We start from the raw sequence: 17,426 nt of genomic DNA, 5'->3' as shown, positions 1-17,426 counted from the left end.
CCACATTCCAGCGGGCCACCAGGGAATCGGCTGAAAGGCCATCAACATGGGATAAAGCATCCCCTACCACTCTCTGGAAACCATTTGGATCCATTAAGTGGCGGGGGCGGACCATCCGAATCGGTCCCACCTCCCTGCAGAGGGGATGGGTCGCAGAGAAGTCCAGTAGTCCTGATGTTGTGTGCATAAGCATCGTGCCTCCCTCCCTAAGCCAGGCAGAAGCTTCCCAGGCTTTGGGAAGGCGACACCAGGCCTCTGACAGGATACCAGGATACCAGAGCCCTCTGCCTCCTTCCCAAAGCCAGGAGGATTTTGGGAAGGTGGCAGAAGGGCTCTTGGATCTGTTGGAGCATTGTGCCTCCCTAAGCCAGATACAAGCTTTCTGAGCTTTGGGAAGGAGGTGCCAGGGGAACATTTAAGTGACTAGCCTAGTCCACGGACTGCAAGCCACTGAGAGTTACAGTCACACCTCATGTTACGTCCACTTCACGTTACGTTCTTTCAGGTTATGTCTTGCGGCAACCCAGAAGTACCAGAAAGGGTTACACCTGGGTTTCACCACTCACGCATACGCAGACATGCAAAATAATGTCACATGCATGCGCAGAAGCGCCCAATTGCAACCCGCGTGTGCGCACACGCGCCACTGCTTTCATGTTGCGAACGGGCCTCCGGAATGGATCCCGTTCGCAACCAGAGGTACCACTGTACATACAAATTTTTAAAAAGCAAATGCAGATAATGTTGAGTTTGAGTTCGGGCATGTTATAGGTTTAACATATGCCTAGGTGAATGTCTCAAAATGAAAATATGACAAACTCAGCAAGCTGCCATTGCCTTTAGGAGTTTGGTGTGAAATGTCTAGCCTCCCTAAGATGCCATTGATTATCTAACTATGCTGCTCAACAACAATGTTTATATTTCTTTGAACCAACATTCCCAGTCACTAGAGAGGCGCAGTGCCGGAAACAGCTGAGCTTAAAGCTTGAGAACATGTGCCATTTAAAATGTTTATTTACTTAGCAGCCAAGGGTCAGATGGTTTAAATTAGCATGACAGAGCTGAGGCACACGTGTTCAGGCACTAGAAAACATAGAAAATCAAATGGTGCATATTCCCCTTGTTATTCATGTAATTGTGCAAGAATGCAGTTTCATTCTTGTTCCCAGTCCTTGCCATTCTAATTTTATAATTTCCTCTAAAAGTTCATACTTAAAACTAGCATAAAATGGGAAAACACTTCCACAGACTCATGAAACTAATGTTTGTTCTACATAGAAAATCAGAACTTACACCTTCCCACCTGCCCGTGCGGACGAAATTCAAACAGTTCACCTCAAAACGTGGAGAATTGCAACAGAGTGCACAATCAGTCTCTTATTACAGTGGTACCTCGGGTTAAGTACTTAATTCATTCCGGAAGTCTGTTCTTAACCTGAAACTGTTCTTAACCTGAAGCACCACTTTAGCTAATGGGGCCTCCTGCTGCTGCCACGCTGTCGGAGCACGGTTTCTGTTCTCATCCTGAAGCAAAGTTCTTAACCTGAAGCACTATTTCTGGGTTAGCGGAGTCTGTAACCTGAAGCATATGTAACCTGAAGCGTATGTAACCTGAGGTACCACTGTATTTCAGTTAGAATCGAATTTGCATCATTCAGCTACAACCTCTGTGCTGAAAGAAACCTTCATGAAATAAACAACTTGAAAAACATGGAAGCCAAATATTTTCCAAACTTTATCAAAAGCTACTCACTGATAGACACTTGGGAGCAACTAGGTTCCTAACTGGTTTACAAAATGGTCCCTACAGTCTTGAATCAATAGGGAAAGATGTCATTTGTGTCAGTGACAGTAGCATGACAACAGGAAATGCAATCAGACTCCATACAGCTACTTTCCCATTGTGGGTCATGTGGCCACCATGACTAAACTGCTTCTGGTGTAACAGAACACCATGACAGAAGCCAGAGCGCACAGAAATGCCATTTTACCTTCGATTCTAACTGAAGTCATGAAAGACTGATTCTGCACTCTGTTGCAACGCTCCACGTTTTGATGGGTTCTGAGGGTTGCGGAAGTTGTTCCATACACTGTGGTAGCCCCTTTCTTTGGTTTGATTTCAAACCGTGCAGGCAAAAGAGTTGCCTTGACGTAACTTTGTCCAGTGGCCCCACCCACCAGTCAAACTTTGTCCACAGGGGCAGGTGGGGGAGATAAGGATCTGGCCCACTGGTTGGGTCCAATTCCACACCCCTGTGATACTGCAACACAGCTGAGTTATCTGCCCTTAAAAGAAGCACCACTGCAGGCTGGTTATCCCTAGAGCAGGTCTGTTCAACAGGCTGATTATGATCTACCGGTCAATCATGGGATGTCCCTGGTCGACCCACATTGATTGCGAGTTCCTGATGCCCCCCCCCCAGAAAAAGCTCAATAACTTTGGCTCATCCTCCCCCCAAAAAGCTCAACAACTTTAATGAAGCTTTCCTCATAAAAGCTCAACAACTCTGGTCAATCCAATGGGTAGATCACTGCCAGTTTGAGTGGGAGTAGGTCACAGTCTCTTGGAAATTGGACAGCCTTGCCCTAGATGATGCATTCTTCAATTTCACCCCCTTCAAAGTGAAACCTATTTTCTGTGTAAGAATGGCATGCCCATGTTCACTTACTCTGGAAATAAAAGTGTGCTTCAGCTATTAGAAGTCTGGAAAACTCTTATCTGAAACTTCCTGTCCTCCTAAAATGATATTTGTAAAAATCATTCCTGCGCCAAGTGAATTTCTCAGTGTGTGAATAAGTAGGCTGATTAAATAGCACTCATCAGACACTCAACCTCGATCAAAGCCATGCCTAGCAAATCAAAGTGAAGTAAATGAACCAAAGCTTTACATCAAAGCAGAGAGCAATATTAAAATATAACCAAGACTCTTAATTTTTGTGTTTAAGGTTAAGCCAGTATTTAACAGTGTAACATATCCCATAATTAAGATGAAGAGGTCAAAATTTACTGGTACATATAATGGTTGCTAGGAAATATATGGCTAGTTAATATATTCCACTTATATACAGAAGAGTTCAGACAGATGACTGAACCAGAACTCCTTATAATATACTCTCTTATGACTTACGCAGCTCCATCAGAGACGGGTGTCTGAAGTTCCTGCTACAGCCATCATGCTGTCAATAGCTTCCTCGTTGCTGCCCCCCTCCCTGCCCTGGAGGCTAAGGGGGTGGTCAATTTATGGAGAAAAAGACCTAACATTCTACTCAGCTTTTTAATTAAATGGAAGAAATCTGCTGTGTCCCCAGATTTCTGCTGCATACAGAATTTGGGGAAAACAGTTCTGCCGTCGGTCTTTCAAGAACAGGGTAGATTTGCTTGCCATCGCCACCCCATAGCTTCAGCACATTAAAAGGGGTTTACTGGCCTGGGTTTTACCAATTGCTTTAAATTAAGTTTCAGAAACGGTAATAAGTAATAATGAGACATTGATCTTCTATTGATTTATAACTACTAGAGCTACCAATGGCCCTCTTAATTTCAAGTGGAGATGATTGACCATGTCATCTGAACACAGAAGCTCTGGTGCCTACCACTGGAAAATCAGACAAGTAGTTGTTTGGAATTGTGGGGTTTTTTTATGACAGGGAGTTAAGCACAAAACAGAAAGCAAGTGGCTCATTTTCACAAGTATCTGGTTTTTAATTAAGAGAATTCTAGAATCTCTTCCTGGAAACTTAATGAGGCATTGAAAGGGTTAGAACTAACAATCTAGATTGCGAGCCGCCCTGGAACAGAAGCAAGAAAAACAATTTCCAGGCAAAATAGCTGGATGATGACATTCTTTGGATAAGATATTGGAATATTACTTGATACTTTGCTATATTACAAAAAAAGACGCACTGTAAAAGTCATCAGAAGTTCAAGAGGGTTATTGGTTTCTATCCAGATACATGCATTCAACCGTCAGACTCACCCTTTTTAGGAGAGTGTCTTTGTATTATTTGTACAAACTTTTAAAATCTCAGTACTGATGAAAAGGTCACTCAGGCAGTTCCATGCATGTGAGAAAAGTTGTAGACACAAAAGCTGTGTCCTGAAAATAACATGGGGGGGGCACTAAAATATCTTCAGCAACCAATCTGCCCTCGATATTAACTTGTAAAAATGACCCATTTAATATCTTTCAAAAGAGTTATCAAGAAGGCAGCTAGAGCAGAAGACTCCCAGGTCTTCCCTAAAACAATTGCCTCACACGTCACAAAATCCGCATGGAAAACCAATTTCCTACAAAGAACTAATGAGGCATTGACATGCAGATCATTAAACAATCACATATTCAGGTTTTGGGTTTTTTTACACGCACAAGTCAGTAATTAATGCAAACAGATACCCTGTGCAAGCATTCATATGCAATTTCTACCTATACATAGTGTCTGGTGTGCAGGGCCCGATTTAGGTTTGATGAGGCCCTCAGCTACTGAAGGTAATGGGGCCCTTTATATGTCCAGCTGTCCTTTGTCAACAACAAATTGTCGCTGTTTTTGTGTGTGTTGAATATATGATATGGTAGTTTATGGACCTGATAGGTATCTAAAGCAATGCAGAATGTAGGCACCCTATATATAGAAATGAGCACCTAGGGGTAAACATAACAGCAAAAAATCTGAGTCTATTTAAGGATAATTACGAAAAATGTTGGTCTGAAATTAAGAGAGATTTGGATAGTTGGACAAAATTGAAGCTTTCTCTGTTAGGCCGAATTGCTGCTGTTAAGATGAATGTATTGCCAAAGATGTTGTTTTTGTTTCAAACATTGCAGATTGTGGACAAGACAGAGTGTTTCCGGAAGTGGCAGAGAGATATATCTAGATTTGTCTGGCAGGGCAAAAAGCCCAGAATTAAGTTTAAGATACTAACCGATGCGAAAGAAAGAGGGGGCTTTGCCCTGCCGGACTTAAAGTTGTATTATGAAGCCGCAGCCTTTTGCTGGCTAAAAGACTGGCTACTTCTCGAAGACACTGACGTATTGGATTTGGAAGGGTTTAACAATGCTTTTGGTTGGCATGCATATCTATGGTACGATAAGGTTAAGATCAATAAGGTCTTCAAGAACCATATTGTCAGGAAAGCAGTTTTTAAAGTCTGGACAAAATACAAAGACTTATTGGAAAACAAAACTTCGAGGTGGCTTTCACCTCTGGAAGCTAAGGCCCGGAAAAGACCCAATATGGAGGCCAAATGGCCAAAATATTGGGAAATATTAGAAAAAGATGGAGACAATTGGAAATTGCAGAGTTTTGAGAAAATGAAGGATAAAGTGCGAGACTGGTTACACTACGCTCAGATTAAAGAAGTTTTTAAAAATGACAAAAAGCTAGGGTTCCAGGTGGAGAAATCGAAGTTGGAAACAGAACTGTTAGAGCCTAAGACTAAGGTATTATCAAGAATGTATAACTTGCTGCTGAAATGGAATACACAAGACGAAATGGTTAAATCGGTTATGATAAAGTGGGCTCAGGATATTGGGCATAATATTATGTTTGAGGACTGGGAAAGGTTGTGGACCACTGGGATGAACTTCACTGCATGTAATGCTCTGAAGGAAAATGTAATGAAAATGATATATAGATGGTACATGACCCCAGTTAAACTTGCCAAAATATACCACTTGTCTGATAATAAATGTTGGAAATGTAAAGAACATGAAGGAACATTCTTTCACCTCTGGTGGACTTGCCCTAGAGTGAAGGCCTTTTGGGAAATGATATATAATGAGTTGAAAAAGGTATTTAAGTATACCTTCACTAAGAAACCAGAGGCCTTCCTTCTGGGCATTGTCGGCCAGAAGGTGTTAAAGAAGGACCGAACATTTTTTATGTATGCAACAACGGCAGCAAGGATACTCATCGCCAAGAGCTGGAAAACTCAAGATCTACCTACACTGGAAGAGTGGCAGATGCAGCTGATGGACTATATGCAACTGGCCGAGATGACTGGCAGAATCCGAGACCTGGGAGAAGAGAGGGTTGAAGAAGACTGGAAGAAATTCAAGATTTATCTACAAAAGTATTGTAATTTGGTTGAAGGCTAAGAAGGATGCTAGATCATAAATAATTGCCTACCACTGAATTAGATTTGAAATTGATGATAAGTGAGATTGAGGGAAATATAAAATTTGTGGAGAATAGATCAAACTAATTGAACAAAATTTAAGAATATAAACAAGATGATAAATTGCTGGGAAAAATTTATAACGATGTAAGTGGGAGTGGGAGACGTGAGGGAGTCCAAAGAAGTTCTGGAAAATGTGTTATGATTCATGTTATATTGTTTATTATTTTTGCATTTTGTATTTTAAAAAAAATCTTAATAAATATTTATAAAAAATATATATATATATAGAAATGAGCAAACCAGTGATATTTTAGGGAGCAGGCTAGCAGGCAGGGCCCATGACTTGCTTTGGAGACGAAGGAGATCAGACATGTTTCCTTTTTGTCCTGATCTATGCTGAATAAAACCCACTTGTAAATGCCGTATTTTTCGCTCTATAAGACACACTTTTCCCCTCCTAAAAAGTAAGGGGAAATGTGTATGTGTCTTACGGAGTGAATGCAGGCTGTGCAGCTACCGCTGCTCTCCTGGCTTCAGCGATAGCCACGCAAAGCCTCTTGAGTGCAGCTAGAGCACTCCTGTCTCTTCGCTCAAGAGGCTTTGCGTTGCTTTCTTGTTTCTTGTTTTCCTCCTCTAAAAACTAGGTGCGTCTTATGGTCTGGTGCGTCTTATAGAGCAAAAAATACGGTATGCCCACACAGCCTCTCGTGCCACTTCTGTTTGCGTAGCGTGTTCTCTGCTGAATGGTGTGCTTAGTCTTCTAAAGCCTGAGTCACAGATTTATGCTGCACCAAGGAAGGGAGTTCGCCTGGCACACCGGCTGGTGGGCTGGAGGCAGCTGGGGACCTGCCAATTGCCCCCGTTTCCCTGGTTGCATGCCAACAGGCACAATGCCGCCCCAGCCCTGAAGGCTTGGCCCAGGCACAGCTTGGCTTCCCTCGCCGGGGTTCCAGGGAGCCTGCTGGGAGAGGGGCGCGTCTGGTTGCGCCCCCCCTCAGAAATGTGTGCATGGGGCGATTGCCCTCCCCAAACCCCATGATACGCCTCTGCACCAGTCTCATGCCATACAAGTTCTTGGGTCTCAACCACAGTCTATTAGTCTATGATGCAATGATAATAAGTGTTAATAACTGGAAAACTAAACATAGCATTGTTAAAATGCTACCAACCATAAAAATACCCACCCTAAACTTACTTGCTTACACTCTGCCCATTTCATTATACAGTGGTACCTCAGGTTACAGACACTTCAGGTTACATACGCTTCAGGTTACAGACTCCGCTAACCCAGAAATATTACCTCGGGTTAAGAACTTTGCTTCAGGATGAGAACAGAAATCGCGCAGCAGCGGCGCGGTGGCAGCAGCAGGAGGCCCCATTAGCTAAAGTGGTGCTTCAGGTTAAGAACAGTTTCAGGTTAAGAATGGACCTCCAGAACGAATTAAGTTCTTAACCCGAGGTTCCACTGTACTGGGGAAGGAAAGGAGTCCATGTGTATTCAACGAATTCTTCATGCTTTGCAAAACTGTAGATAAGTTCAGCTGGGAAATGTTACAAAAAGAGAGCCAAACTCTTTCAAAATAAAAAAGGTTTCAGAATAGTTTTCTATTTTCTTCACTTACGAGGGGCAAACATGTTGTCTTTTGTCTTTTTTTTTTAAGGAAATGCAGCAAGACTTCAGAAAGATTAAGTCATGTTTATAAGGAAAAATGAGATCCCCCAGGCTAAATGTTATGATGTGTGTGCAGAGTTTCAGCTGAGTTCTCTCCAATAAGCACATGCAAAGCAGATGGCAAACTTTCACGTGCTTCGTATAATATATGCTACCTTTTAAAAATGTCTACTTGCTGATGCATTGCTGATGTTCTTACAAAAAGCAACAACATCTGCCAAATGCACTCTTAAAAACCTTATGGTTCTGGATCTTGCAAGTCCAAAACCAGATGATATTCGCATATACAGACTGTGCTGAATGTAAGGATGAATGTGTTTCGACTATTATAAGCTCCAGAGTGGCCACAAGTAAAATTTTCATTTAGCTTGTGAAGTCAGATAAAGGCACAAATTTCACATTAGAAAATTCAATTTGCATTAATCAACCATCTTCACTCTACAGCCTATGGTGAAACAGATGTGCTTTTAGGTCTTTTTACAATGAGCGAAAACAATCAACTGACAAAACTGCTCAAAAAGATATGCGTAGCAATCTCATTTGGCTAAGAAGAGTCTTCAGAATGCATTCAAATAGACTGATAGTTCTGATGCCTATAAATGGACAAAAATGGAAGCTTTTCAGGAAGCTCTTCTGTCATACATCTGTCAAGAACGTTGGATTGTAGCACAATATGAACTCCAAATTGTTCATATCCATCCCTGGTCTTCTTCCAGTTAGTTCCACCACCAACCTGCCTCGTTATCTCCTTAACTGAATCTGGCTTTCCTCCAGGCTTTTTTGACTTTGGATCATAGCGAGTCTTATACCCCAGTAAATGCTGGGCAAGATCCAACATCACACCAGTAGATACAACAGGACTTCCAACCTTCCAGAACAGATTTTGGTACATGCAAGGAGCTGAAGTAAAAATGGTTCGTGCAAGCAGAAGGTTGTTGTGCAAGTGGGATTGCCCTTCTAACCTGGTGTTGTCTAGTTTGACCAACAATGGTTCAGAATGATTTCAGTCACACCTGCAGCAACCTAATCCTTTTGACTCAGGTGTGGGGAACCTTTGGCCCACCAGATGTTGATGAACTGCAACCCTAATAATAATAATTATTATTATTATTATTTATTTATTTATACCCCACCCATCTGGCTGGGTTTCCCCAGCCGCTCTGGGCGGCTTCCAACAAAATATTAAAATACAATAGTCTATTAAACATTAAAAGCTTCCCTAAACAGGGCTGCCTTCAGATGTCTTGTAAAAGTCTGGTAGTTGTTGTTCTCTTTGACAGCTGATGGGAGGGCATTCCACAGGGCGGGTGCCACCACCGAGAAGGCCCTCTGCCTGGTTCCCTGTAACTTGGCTTCTCTCAGCGAGGGAACCACCAGAAGGCCCTCGGCGCTGGACCTCAGTGTCTGGGTTGAATGATGGGGGTGGAGACACTCCTTAAGGTATAGTGGGCCGAGGCCATTTAGGGCTTTAAAGGTCAGCACCAGCACTGTGAATTGTGCTCGGAAACATAATGGGAGCCAATGTAGATCTTTCAAGACCGGTGTTATGTGGTCTCGGCGGCCGCTCTCTGTCACCAATCTAGCTGCTGCATTCTGGATTAGTTGTAGTTTCCAGGTCACCTTCAAAGGTAGCCCCACATATAACGCATTGCAGTAGTCCAAGCAAAAGATAACTAGAGCACCAGACCTAGCAATGTCTTGGGATGATGGAGGTTGCAGTTAAGCAACAGGTGCAGGGCTGAGTCAAACACATCATCACCATCGTTTTAGTTGTATACCACCTTTCCATAGTTAAATCCATGCTCAAGGTGGATTACAGCATGAAAAGATTTACACAATCAACAAACACAAAATGTGCAAACAGTAAATAAAACGCATCGGAAAGTACGCAACCCAATGGAACAATTTCCACATAAATTATAGTAAGATCTAAAAATAATGAATGAATATCAATAACAACAACAAAACACCCTAAATAATGCCACAGCCCATGAATCTGTTCAGCCATCCACCTGTCCTCCTAGGCCAGGTGGAAAAAGGCCTGCAAGGCAGAGATATTAATAATAATAATAATAATAATAATAATAATAATAATAATTTATTCATTCATTTATTTCCCTCCCATCTGGCTGGGTTACCCAGGACTCACAGCCAAGATGGTCTCTGGTCTCTTAAGCAGCCTTCGCTTCTGTAGCTGGAGCCAGTCAGTCAGTCAAACAGCCAATTAACTAGTGAATTTTGCACTGAGAAGGTGGGGAATTTATTAAAACAGCCCCTTTAAGCTCAGTCCTTTTACGTCACCCCTTGGACATGAACAGCTGATAAGGCCATTCATTCTGTTTGTTATATGGGCAGCCCCCTCCCCCGTTTACACGGGTTCGATATTGGCGCTACATCGCACTGAAGTCGGAAGTGACCTGGAAATGTCATAAAGACGTCACTGAAAGGTCACTAAGAGGGCGAAAGGGGGGCAGGGTGGGGTGGAACACGGTGTTTTCAGGCTTCTTCAATGGGTTTCAATTATACATGATTTCAATGATGTGTGCGGTGCCCTTGGAACGTAACCCCTACATAAAAGGGGGGCTGCCCATACTATTGGGTGAAGAAGACCCCACTGAAACTTCAAAAGCAGGCATCCCCAAATTTGGCCCTCCAGCTGTTTTGGGACTACAATTCCCATCATCCCTAACCGTTCCTGTTACCTAGGGATGATGGGAGTTGTAGTCCCAAAACATCTGGAGGGCCGAGTTTGCAGATGCCTGTTCAAAAGGGTTCGGCAAAACAGAAGAGGCCACCTCAATCCATGCTTATATCTGTAGTCATATTCGCACCCAAGAAGAAGAAAACAGAGACTGACCTGTACATTCATGTTGCAGCCCTTTGCCATAGTATCCTTTTTCACAGATGCACTCAAACTGGCCCGTGTGAGTCCCACATTTGCAACTCGCCATGATATCGCAGCAGCTTTCGCTCCCGTCGCAAAGGTAGGAACAATAAGATATGTCTTCTTGGATGTAGCTACCAGAAGGCAAATCTGTAACCACACAGAGGGTGAGTTGGGAAGGAAACAGGGTTCCAAACAAACAAGCGAGTTAAGAGATAATACTTGTAACTATGGTGAAAATAGTTTTTTAATCAGGAACATTTTAACTTGGGGTGCAAAACCTGAAACGAACTGTAAGGATTTGCTTTGAATTTAATCCACATTCTTTGCTCAACCCTTATTGAGGCAAATATTTCATTGGCTACAAAGGAGAAATTTGGCGGCAGGTTGGGGAGAAGAGCTCATTGGTTCCCCAGTGATGCAACAATCCATTCCTACATTCCCTTCTCTGCCCTTAAGCACCTACAACTGTATGTTGATTTATAAGGACCCGACTCACTGGATAATTCTTCTACATGAGACTCAATTAAATATATGTAAGCTGCAGAAAATCAGAGCAGAAATATAACTTGTTCTTGGTTGCACCATATGCTGGTGTATAAAATTATGACATCTCCATTCTAGATAGCCTCTCCTCCTTCCAGAGGGGATGGGTTGTAAGCGGAAGCTGTTTCCCGCATTGGCGGGGTTGTCCTGGCCCCCTGTGTCAGCTGTCCCAGCTGCCACACCACGCCCCCTGGCAGCCAACCAATCAGGTGGAAGCTGAGGGGGTGGGGTTTGGCCGCTCATATGTGGTTGCACTTGTGGTTGGCTGCCTTGGTTGTCCAAGGGGCCTGGTAGGAATTTTTATCCAGTTGGCAAATTGGCACCAGCCACTTGGTTTTTTGCCTACCTCACAGCAAATCGTCACAACTTTTCAGGTATTGGTGGTTAGGCATTGGAATATGTTTGTGTATTGGAGGGCAGGGTGTGGCCATCGCCTACCCCTCCACTTTATGGGTATTCCGTTAAAGGAATCTGGCAGTTGTGGATCCTGTCCAACGCCCTTGCTGATGGCTAAGGAGAGAGAGGAGAGAGTTTGGATTTGATATCCCGCCTTTCACTCCCTTTAAGGAGTCTCAAAGCGGCTAACATTCTCCTTTCCCTTCCTCCCCCACAACAAACACTCTGTGAGGTGAGTGGGGGCTGAGAGACTTCAAAGAAGTGTGACTGGCCCAAGGTCACCCAGCAGCTGCATGTGGAGGAGCGGAGACGCGAACCCGGTTCACCAGATTACGAGACTACCCCCTTAACCACTACACCACACTGGCTCTCAAGGCCATGGCACGACCCCCAGTGACATCAGGGGGAGCTTCTAGTTGTATTTGCATCAACAAGCTCCTCCCACTGGTGGTTAACCCCTGATAGACTCTCCCCTTCCTGAGGGGATGGAGTCACGCTCTGTTGTTTTATCCAGTGCCTAAGCCAATACCACTCACATGCTGTAATCAATAAAGTTGTGGCCTTTTTTTAGCCCATTAACCTAATATACGGCGTCCTTGTGTCTTTCTTATCCTCACGTCCTCGACTCACAAACTTATTCTGAGGCTCTTGGGGGTGTCTGGTTTGACAATTTGCAAAATTGATTCAATTTAAGATGCTTCATGTTTCAAAGCATTATTTAGAAAGCACTGCCTGATTCTTAGAAGGTGTGATCAACTTTGATATCAGCTTATCAAAGAGCAATTAATTTCCTGGCAGACAGTACACTGTAAAGTACTTAATAACATTTGCAGGTTGAAGTAGTCCATAGACTATTCATGAAGTGTTTGAATTTGCACAGGAAGTCAAAGAGTCACCCCTCTGAATATCTTACCAAGTTAATCAGCCCTTTCTAGACAAGTGGCCCAACAGGAACATCATAGGCAGTGCTCTAAACGTTTGTTGTGACTTAATAATGATTTCGGTGGTCGGAGAGGAAATCCCAAGACCCTCGGTGTTTGTTTTTATAAAATGTATTTCAAGACTGTGTGATTCCAAAAGCACCCAAAGGCTTGAATTCATTTCATGGACTGCAGGGGTTGGGCTAGATGGCCGTCCCAACTCTACAATTCTATGATTGTATACGTTGAAAGAAACGTGTGGAGGAGCAGCAACTAGGATTGCCTCGGTTGTCCCTAGCTATGGACATTAGTATGCCACCCAGAGTATTTGGTCTTGTGAGCACTGTACAGATGTCGTTGTTTTTTTGAATTATAATTATTATTCAAGGTGCTAATTACACAAGAGCACACATAGACCTGAATGCTAAAGCAAGTGGAACTAAATGTGTGATGTGCACAGAAGTAGCTCACTAGGCAGCGAGAAGCTGCAATGCTAATTTCTCCACAGGTGGAAGCAATAATAGTAATAATAGTAATAATAATAATAATAATAATAATAATAATAATAATAATAATATTTTTTTATTTATACCCCGCCCTCCCCAGTCAAGGCCGGGCTCAGAGCGGCTTACAAGCAATAATAAAAGCAAGATGAATGATTACAAACTTAAAAACAAAAATAAAATACAACATTAAAATAATGGAACATTAAAATATTAAAATGTAGCCTCATCGCAGGAGGAGAAGGAAAAGAAAGAAAAAAAAAGAGAGAGAGAGAGAGGGAGGGAGGGAGGGAATCAAATTGGCTGCAAGCCAAAGGCCAGGCGGAACAACTCTGTCTTACAGGCCCTGCGGAAAGAAATCAGATCCTGCAGGGCCCTGGTCTCATGAGGCAGAGCGTTCCACCAGGCCGGAGCCAGAGTTGAAAAGGCCCTGGCTCTGGTCGAAGCCAATCTAACTTCCTTAGGGCCCGGGACCACTAGGGTGTTGTTATTTATGGACCTTGAGGCTCTCCGTGGGGCATACCAGGATATAATAATAATAATAATAGTAATAATAGTAGTAGTAGTAGTAGTAATAATAATAATAATTATTATTATTATTATTATTATTATTATTATTATTATTATTTATTAATTATATTATCCATACCCCACCCATCTGGCTGGGTTTTACCAGCCACTCTGGACAGCTCCCAACAGAATAATAATAATAATAATAATAATAATAATAATAATAATAATAAAACATCAAACATTAAAAGCTTCCCTAAACAGGGCTGCCTTCAGATGTCTTCTAAAAGTCAGATAGTTGTTTATTTCCTTGACATCTGATGGGAGGGCATTGCACAGGGCGGGCACCACTACCGAGAAGGCCCTCTGCCTGGTTCCCTGTAACCTTACTTCTCACAGGGAAGGAACCGCCAGAAGGGCCTCGGAGCTGGACCTCAGTGTCCGGCCTGAATGATGGGGGTAGAGACGCTCCTTCAGGTATACTGGGCCGAGGCTGTTTAGGGCTTTAAAAGTCAGCACCAACACTTGGAATTGTGCTCGGAAAGAGTGTAGGTGGCATATAAATCCACTAGCAGAGACAATTTGGTGTCCCTGCCAGCATCTTTGCACTACATCGACCTCCCCAGCCCCTCGCGCCCCACTCCTTCCCCCTCCCAGTAAGCAACAGTGACCCACTTCCCTGTGAGGTATCACAGCAGCTTCACTTCATCTGGCAAGTGGCTTCTACACGTGCATAAATGTGAACTGCTCACACCTGTTGCTAGCATGTGGTCCTCAGAGGGATGCTTAATTGTCTGACCCAAAAAAAGAGCTAGCCACCCCAGAGTTAAGGTGAATCTTATGCTCAGAATGCGTGTCATAGCATTCACAGGCCTCACGCTTGTTTTCTGTATGATTGGGTTTAGCATTACTGCATTTGTGTATCTAAAAGGATGGTTTCCTTCAGGGCCTGAATTTTTAGTTGATCAACTATTTGATCAGCATTTCCTGATCAATGTAGAATTCAAATAAATAACAGAAGTTCAGTGTGAAGACAATATTTCTGAATGCCATGAAAGTATTCCACGTGGAGTGGAATATGTTCCATTTTATCAAAATTCAACTGGAAGGCAAGTACCTTCATGGAGGGCTCTGCGAGCCAAAGCTTCAAACTCTGCGAAACTATGAAGCAAGTAGCAATGTTCCTCCTTCGGGTGAGACGCCATGTCATTCAGCTCCCGGATGTTGCCTTGCCATATCCCAAACGTGAAGATCTCGACTCCAAATTCACGCAAGGACGCTGCAATGGGCCTGGGGTCTCCTCCGTTGGAATAGCCGTCGGTAATAAGTAATATCACCTTGGAAGCATTTGCACGGGAGTGAAGCAGTATTTGCTAGAAGAAAGGGGGGGAATAACATCTCAAGGCCAAGTGCAAGCAAAATGGTGACCTACTCATGGTCTTTTCAGCCAGGGGGCACTCCCTTTAGTTACACTGTTTAACTGCAGCTTTTGCAGGACCACCCAGCATTAAGACCGTAAGATCAACAAGCTTTCAGCAGCCAGCATAGTTAAAAAGCCAAGTACTACTGACTCACAGTTCACACACTTCTATTCGGCCTTAATACAGATGCTATATTATAGCATAATACAGATGTTATCAACCAGTCTTACGGGCAGTTTCTTATAATGAGAAGTCACCCACTTTTGTAAAAAAGCAAACCCAGACACAATGATCTGACATTCACCACTAGCTGAAATTGCAAATTTTTTTATCAGTACTTAAAAAACTCTGACTTGAAATATTAGATTAGCTGGCATAAGAGCATCATACTAGATTAGCTTGGTGAAGTATCAAGTGAAGTTGCATGAATGCCAGCTGAGTTGCTGATGCCAGCTGAGTTAGATCTGTTCTCTGAACAAATGCACTGCATTATGGGGTAGAATCATAGAGCTGTAGGGCTGGAAGGGACCCCTGAGGATCATCTAGTTCAGCCCCCTGCAATGCAGGAAGATGCAGGTGTCCGTTACGGGGATCAAACTTGCAACCTTAGGCATGATCATCACCATGCTCTGGCCAACTGAGCTATCCAGAAAAGGACAACTTGATGCAATATAACTGTGATTTGTGTATATTTGCAGGAAAACATATGGGGACCATACAAGCCCTCTTCAGGAGGTCTACTTATGTGTAAAGCCAAAACATGAACATACAGAGTTGCAGTGGAAACCTCTGAAGTGGGGGAGGGGGAACTGTTGCAGGAACCCCCCCAATCATTCAGTTTGTACAAACTTCACACACACACACTCACTCACTCACTCACTCACTCACTCACTCACTCTCACACACTACATACGCTACACTTCTATTATAAATTCATAGGAAATGAACCATACATCGGATCTGCACTGTTCCACTTTTATTTTACTCCATGAAGGAAGGACTACAAAATGGGGAAGGTTTGATACAGGCCCTTGAGCATACCAGCACATACACAGGAGGCCCTGCCCAGTTGCTATGCAAACCCTGATGGTCCTAGACAGAAGACCATCAAGATCACAAAGAACTTGCATATGAGAGTGGATTCAGCATGGACTGGAACAAAGGACAATGATCAGCTCTTCCCTCTGCTGGCAGGAAACTGCAAGCTCCCCTTCGTCACCTGGAAAGTACTCATGGGGAGGGGGGAAAGGAGGGACCAGCCAGGTGACAGGACACTCAGGTTACCACCACAACTCCTCCCTCAACCCTTCCTTTTTGTGATGTAGTTGTGATGTAGTCTTAGGGGTGTAGTTTGGGGGATTAGAAATTAATAAAAGTTGGGGTCTTCTTTTGTTCTGGGCTTCCATTTTGCTTCATCTTGTTGCGGGTGGGAGTCCTGTCGCGACAGTTTCCAATAAAGGCCAAGCCTACAGGCTGCTGTTTTGCTCCAAGTTATCCTGGTTGGTGTCTTCGTTTTTGTCCAAGGGAGCCCTCGGATTTTTCCGTTAACAGGACGACGCTCCTGTGGTTGTGGAGGCTTCCTATAGTATTCAGAACCCATATCTAAACTGTGCACAGAGCTTTCATGAGTTCCCTCCCACTTCAGAAGTTTGTTCTCCAACTCGTGGAGGGTAACTGAGCTAAGTTGCTCATTCCCACTCTCTCCACGTGTGTACTGGTTTTACACAGAAGGAGAGGTAAAAAAGGCAAAGGTAAAGGACCCCTGGATGGTTAAGCCCAGTCAAAGGCATCTATGGGGTTGCAGCTGAGGGAGGCTGAGGGAGCCGGCGATTGTCCACAGAAAGCTTTCCAAGTCATGTGGCCAGCAGGACTAAACCGCTTCTGGCGCAATGGAACACTGTGACGGAAACCAGAGTGCCCGGAAACGCTGTTTACCTTCCCGCCACAGTGGTACCTATTTATCTACTTGCACTGGTATGCTTTTGAACTGCTAGGTTGGCAGGAGCTGGGACAGGGTAACAGGAGCTCACCCCGTCACTCAAACCCCGTCATTCAAACTGCCAAACTTCCGATCGGCAAGTCCAAGAGGCTCAGTGGTTTAGACCACAGTGTCACCCGCGTCCTTCCTACAGAAGGAGAACCTGAAGTGGGCCACACACACAAATGCTTCCCCCCCCCCCCACTGGAGGTCATTTTCAGTGATGCTGCTCTGCTGTGGAGAAAGGAAATAGCGAGTCGGAACGTGGGGAGACAATTCGATAGGAAACAGAATAATTTATCACCTTCTGCTCTAAGAAACAGGCCACCTTTTGCTTTGGGAGGACAGAACCAACCAGGTTAAAACATAAGTTCTACTCCTCTGTTTTAGCCCCACATAGTCTATGCCCCCTGAAATTCTGGTACACAAGATTTCTCTTTATCTTAAGTTTTGCCCAGAAGTTCATTTAGGAGTCACC

The 17,426-nt window shown here is 43.6% G+C and overlaps 1 protein-coding gene across 2 annotated transcripts in view; it reads right to left on the bottom strand.

Moving 5' to 3' along the window:
- The window catches only part of SVEP1 (sushi, von Willebrand factor type A, EGF and pentraxin domain containing 1), a 134,382-nt gene that overhangs the window by 103,072 nt on the left and 13,884 nt on the right, over positions 1 to 17,426 (bottom strand). For both annotated transcript variants that reach the window (XR_013834308.1, XM_079959037.1), the window contains exons 2-3: positions 14,667 to 14,922; positions 10,648 to 10,824 (exon numbers count right to left, since the gene is read on the bottom strand). Coding sequence is in view for 1 of the 2 variants with exons in the window: in XM_079959037.1 (XP_079815163.1) it covers positions 10,648 to 10,824; positions 14,667 to 14,922 (433 nt within the window). In the remaining variant the exon portion in view is untranslated. The remainder of the gene's footprint in view (positions 1 to 10,647; positions 10,825 to 14,666; positions 14,923 to 17,426) is intronic.

This window comes from Podarcis cretensis, assembly GCF_951804945.1.
Source record: "Podarcis cretensis genome assembly, chromosome: 17".
Classification (NCBI taxonomy): Eukaryota; Metazoa; Chordata; class Lepidosauria; order Squamata; family Lacertidae; genus Podarcis; species Podarcis cretensis.
The sequence above is the reverse complement of the archived record's forward strand: the minus strand, read 5'-3'. Positions and strand labels throughout refer to the sequence as shown.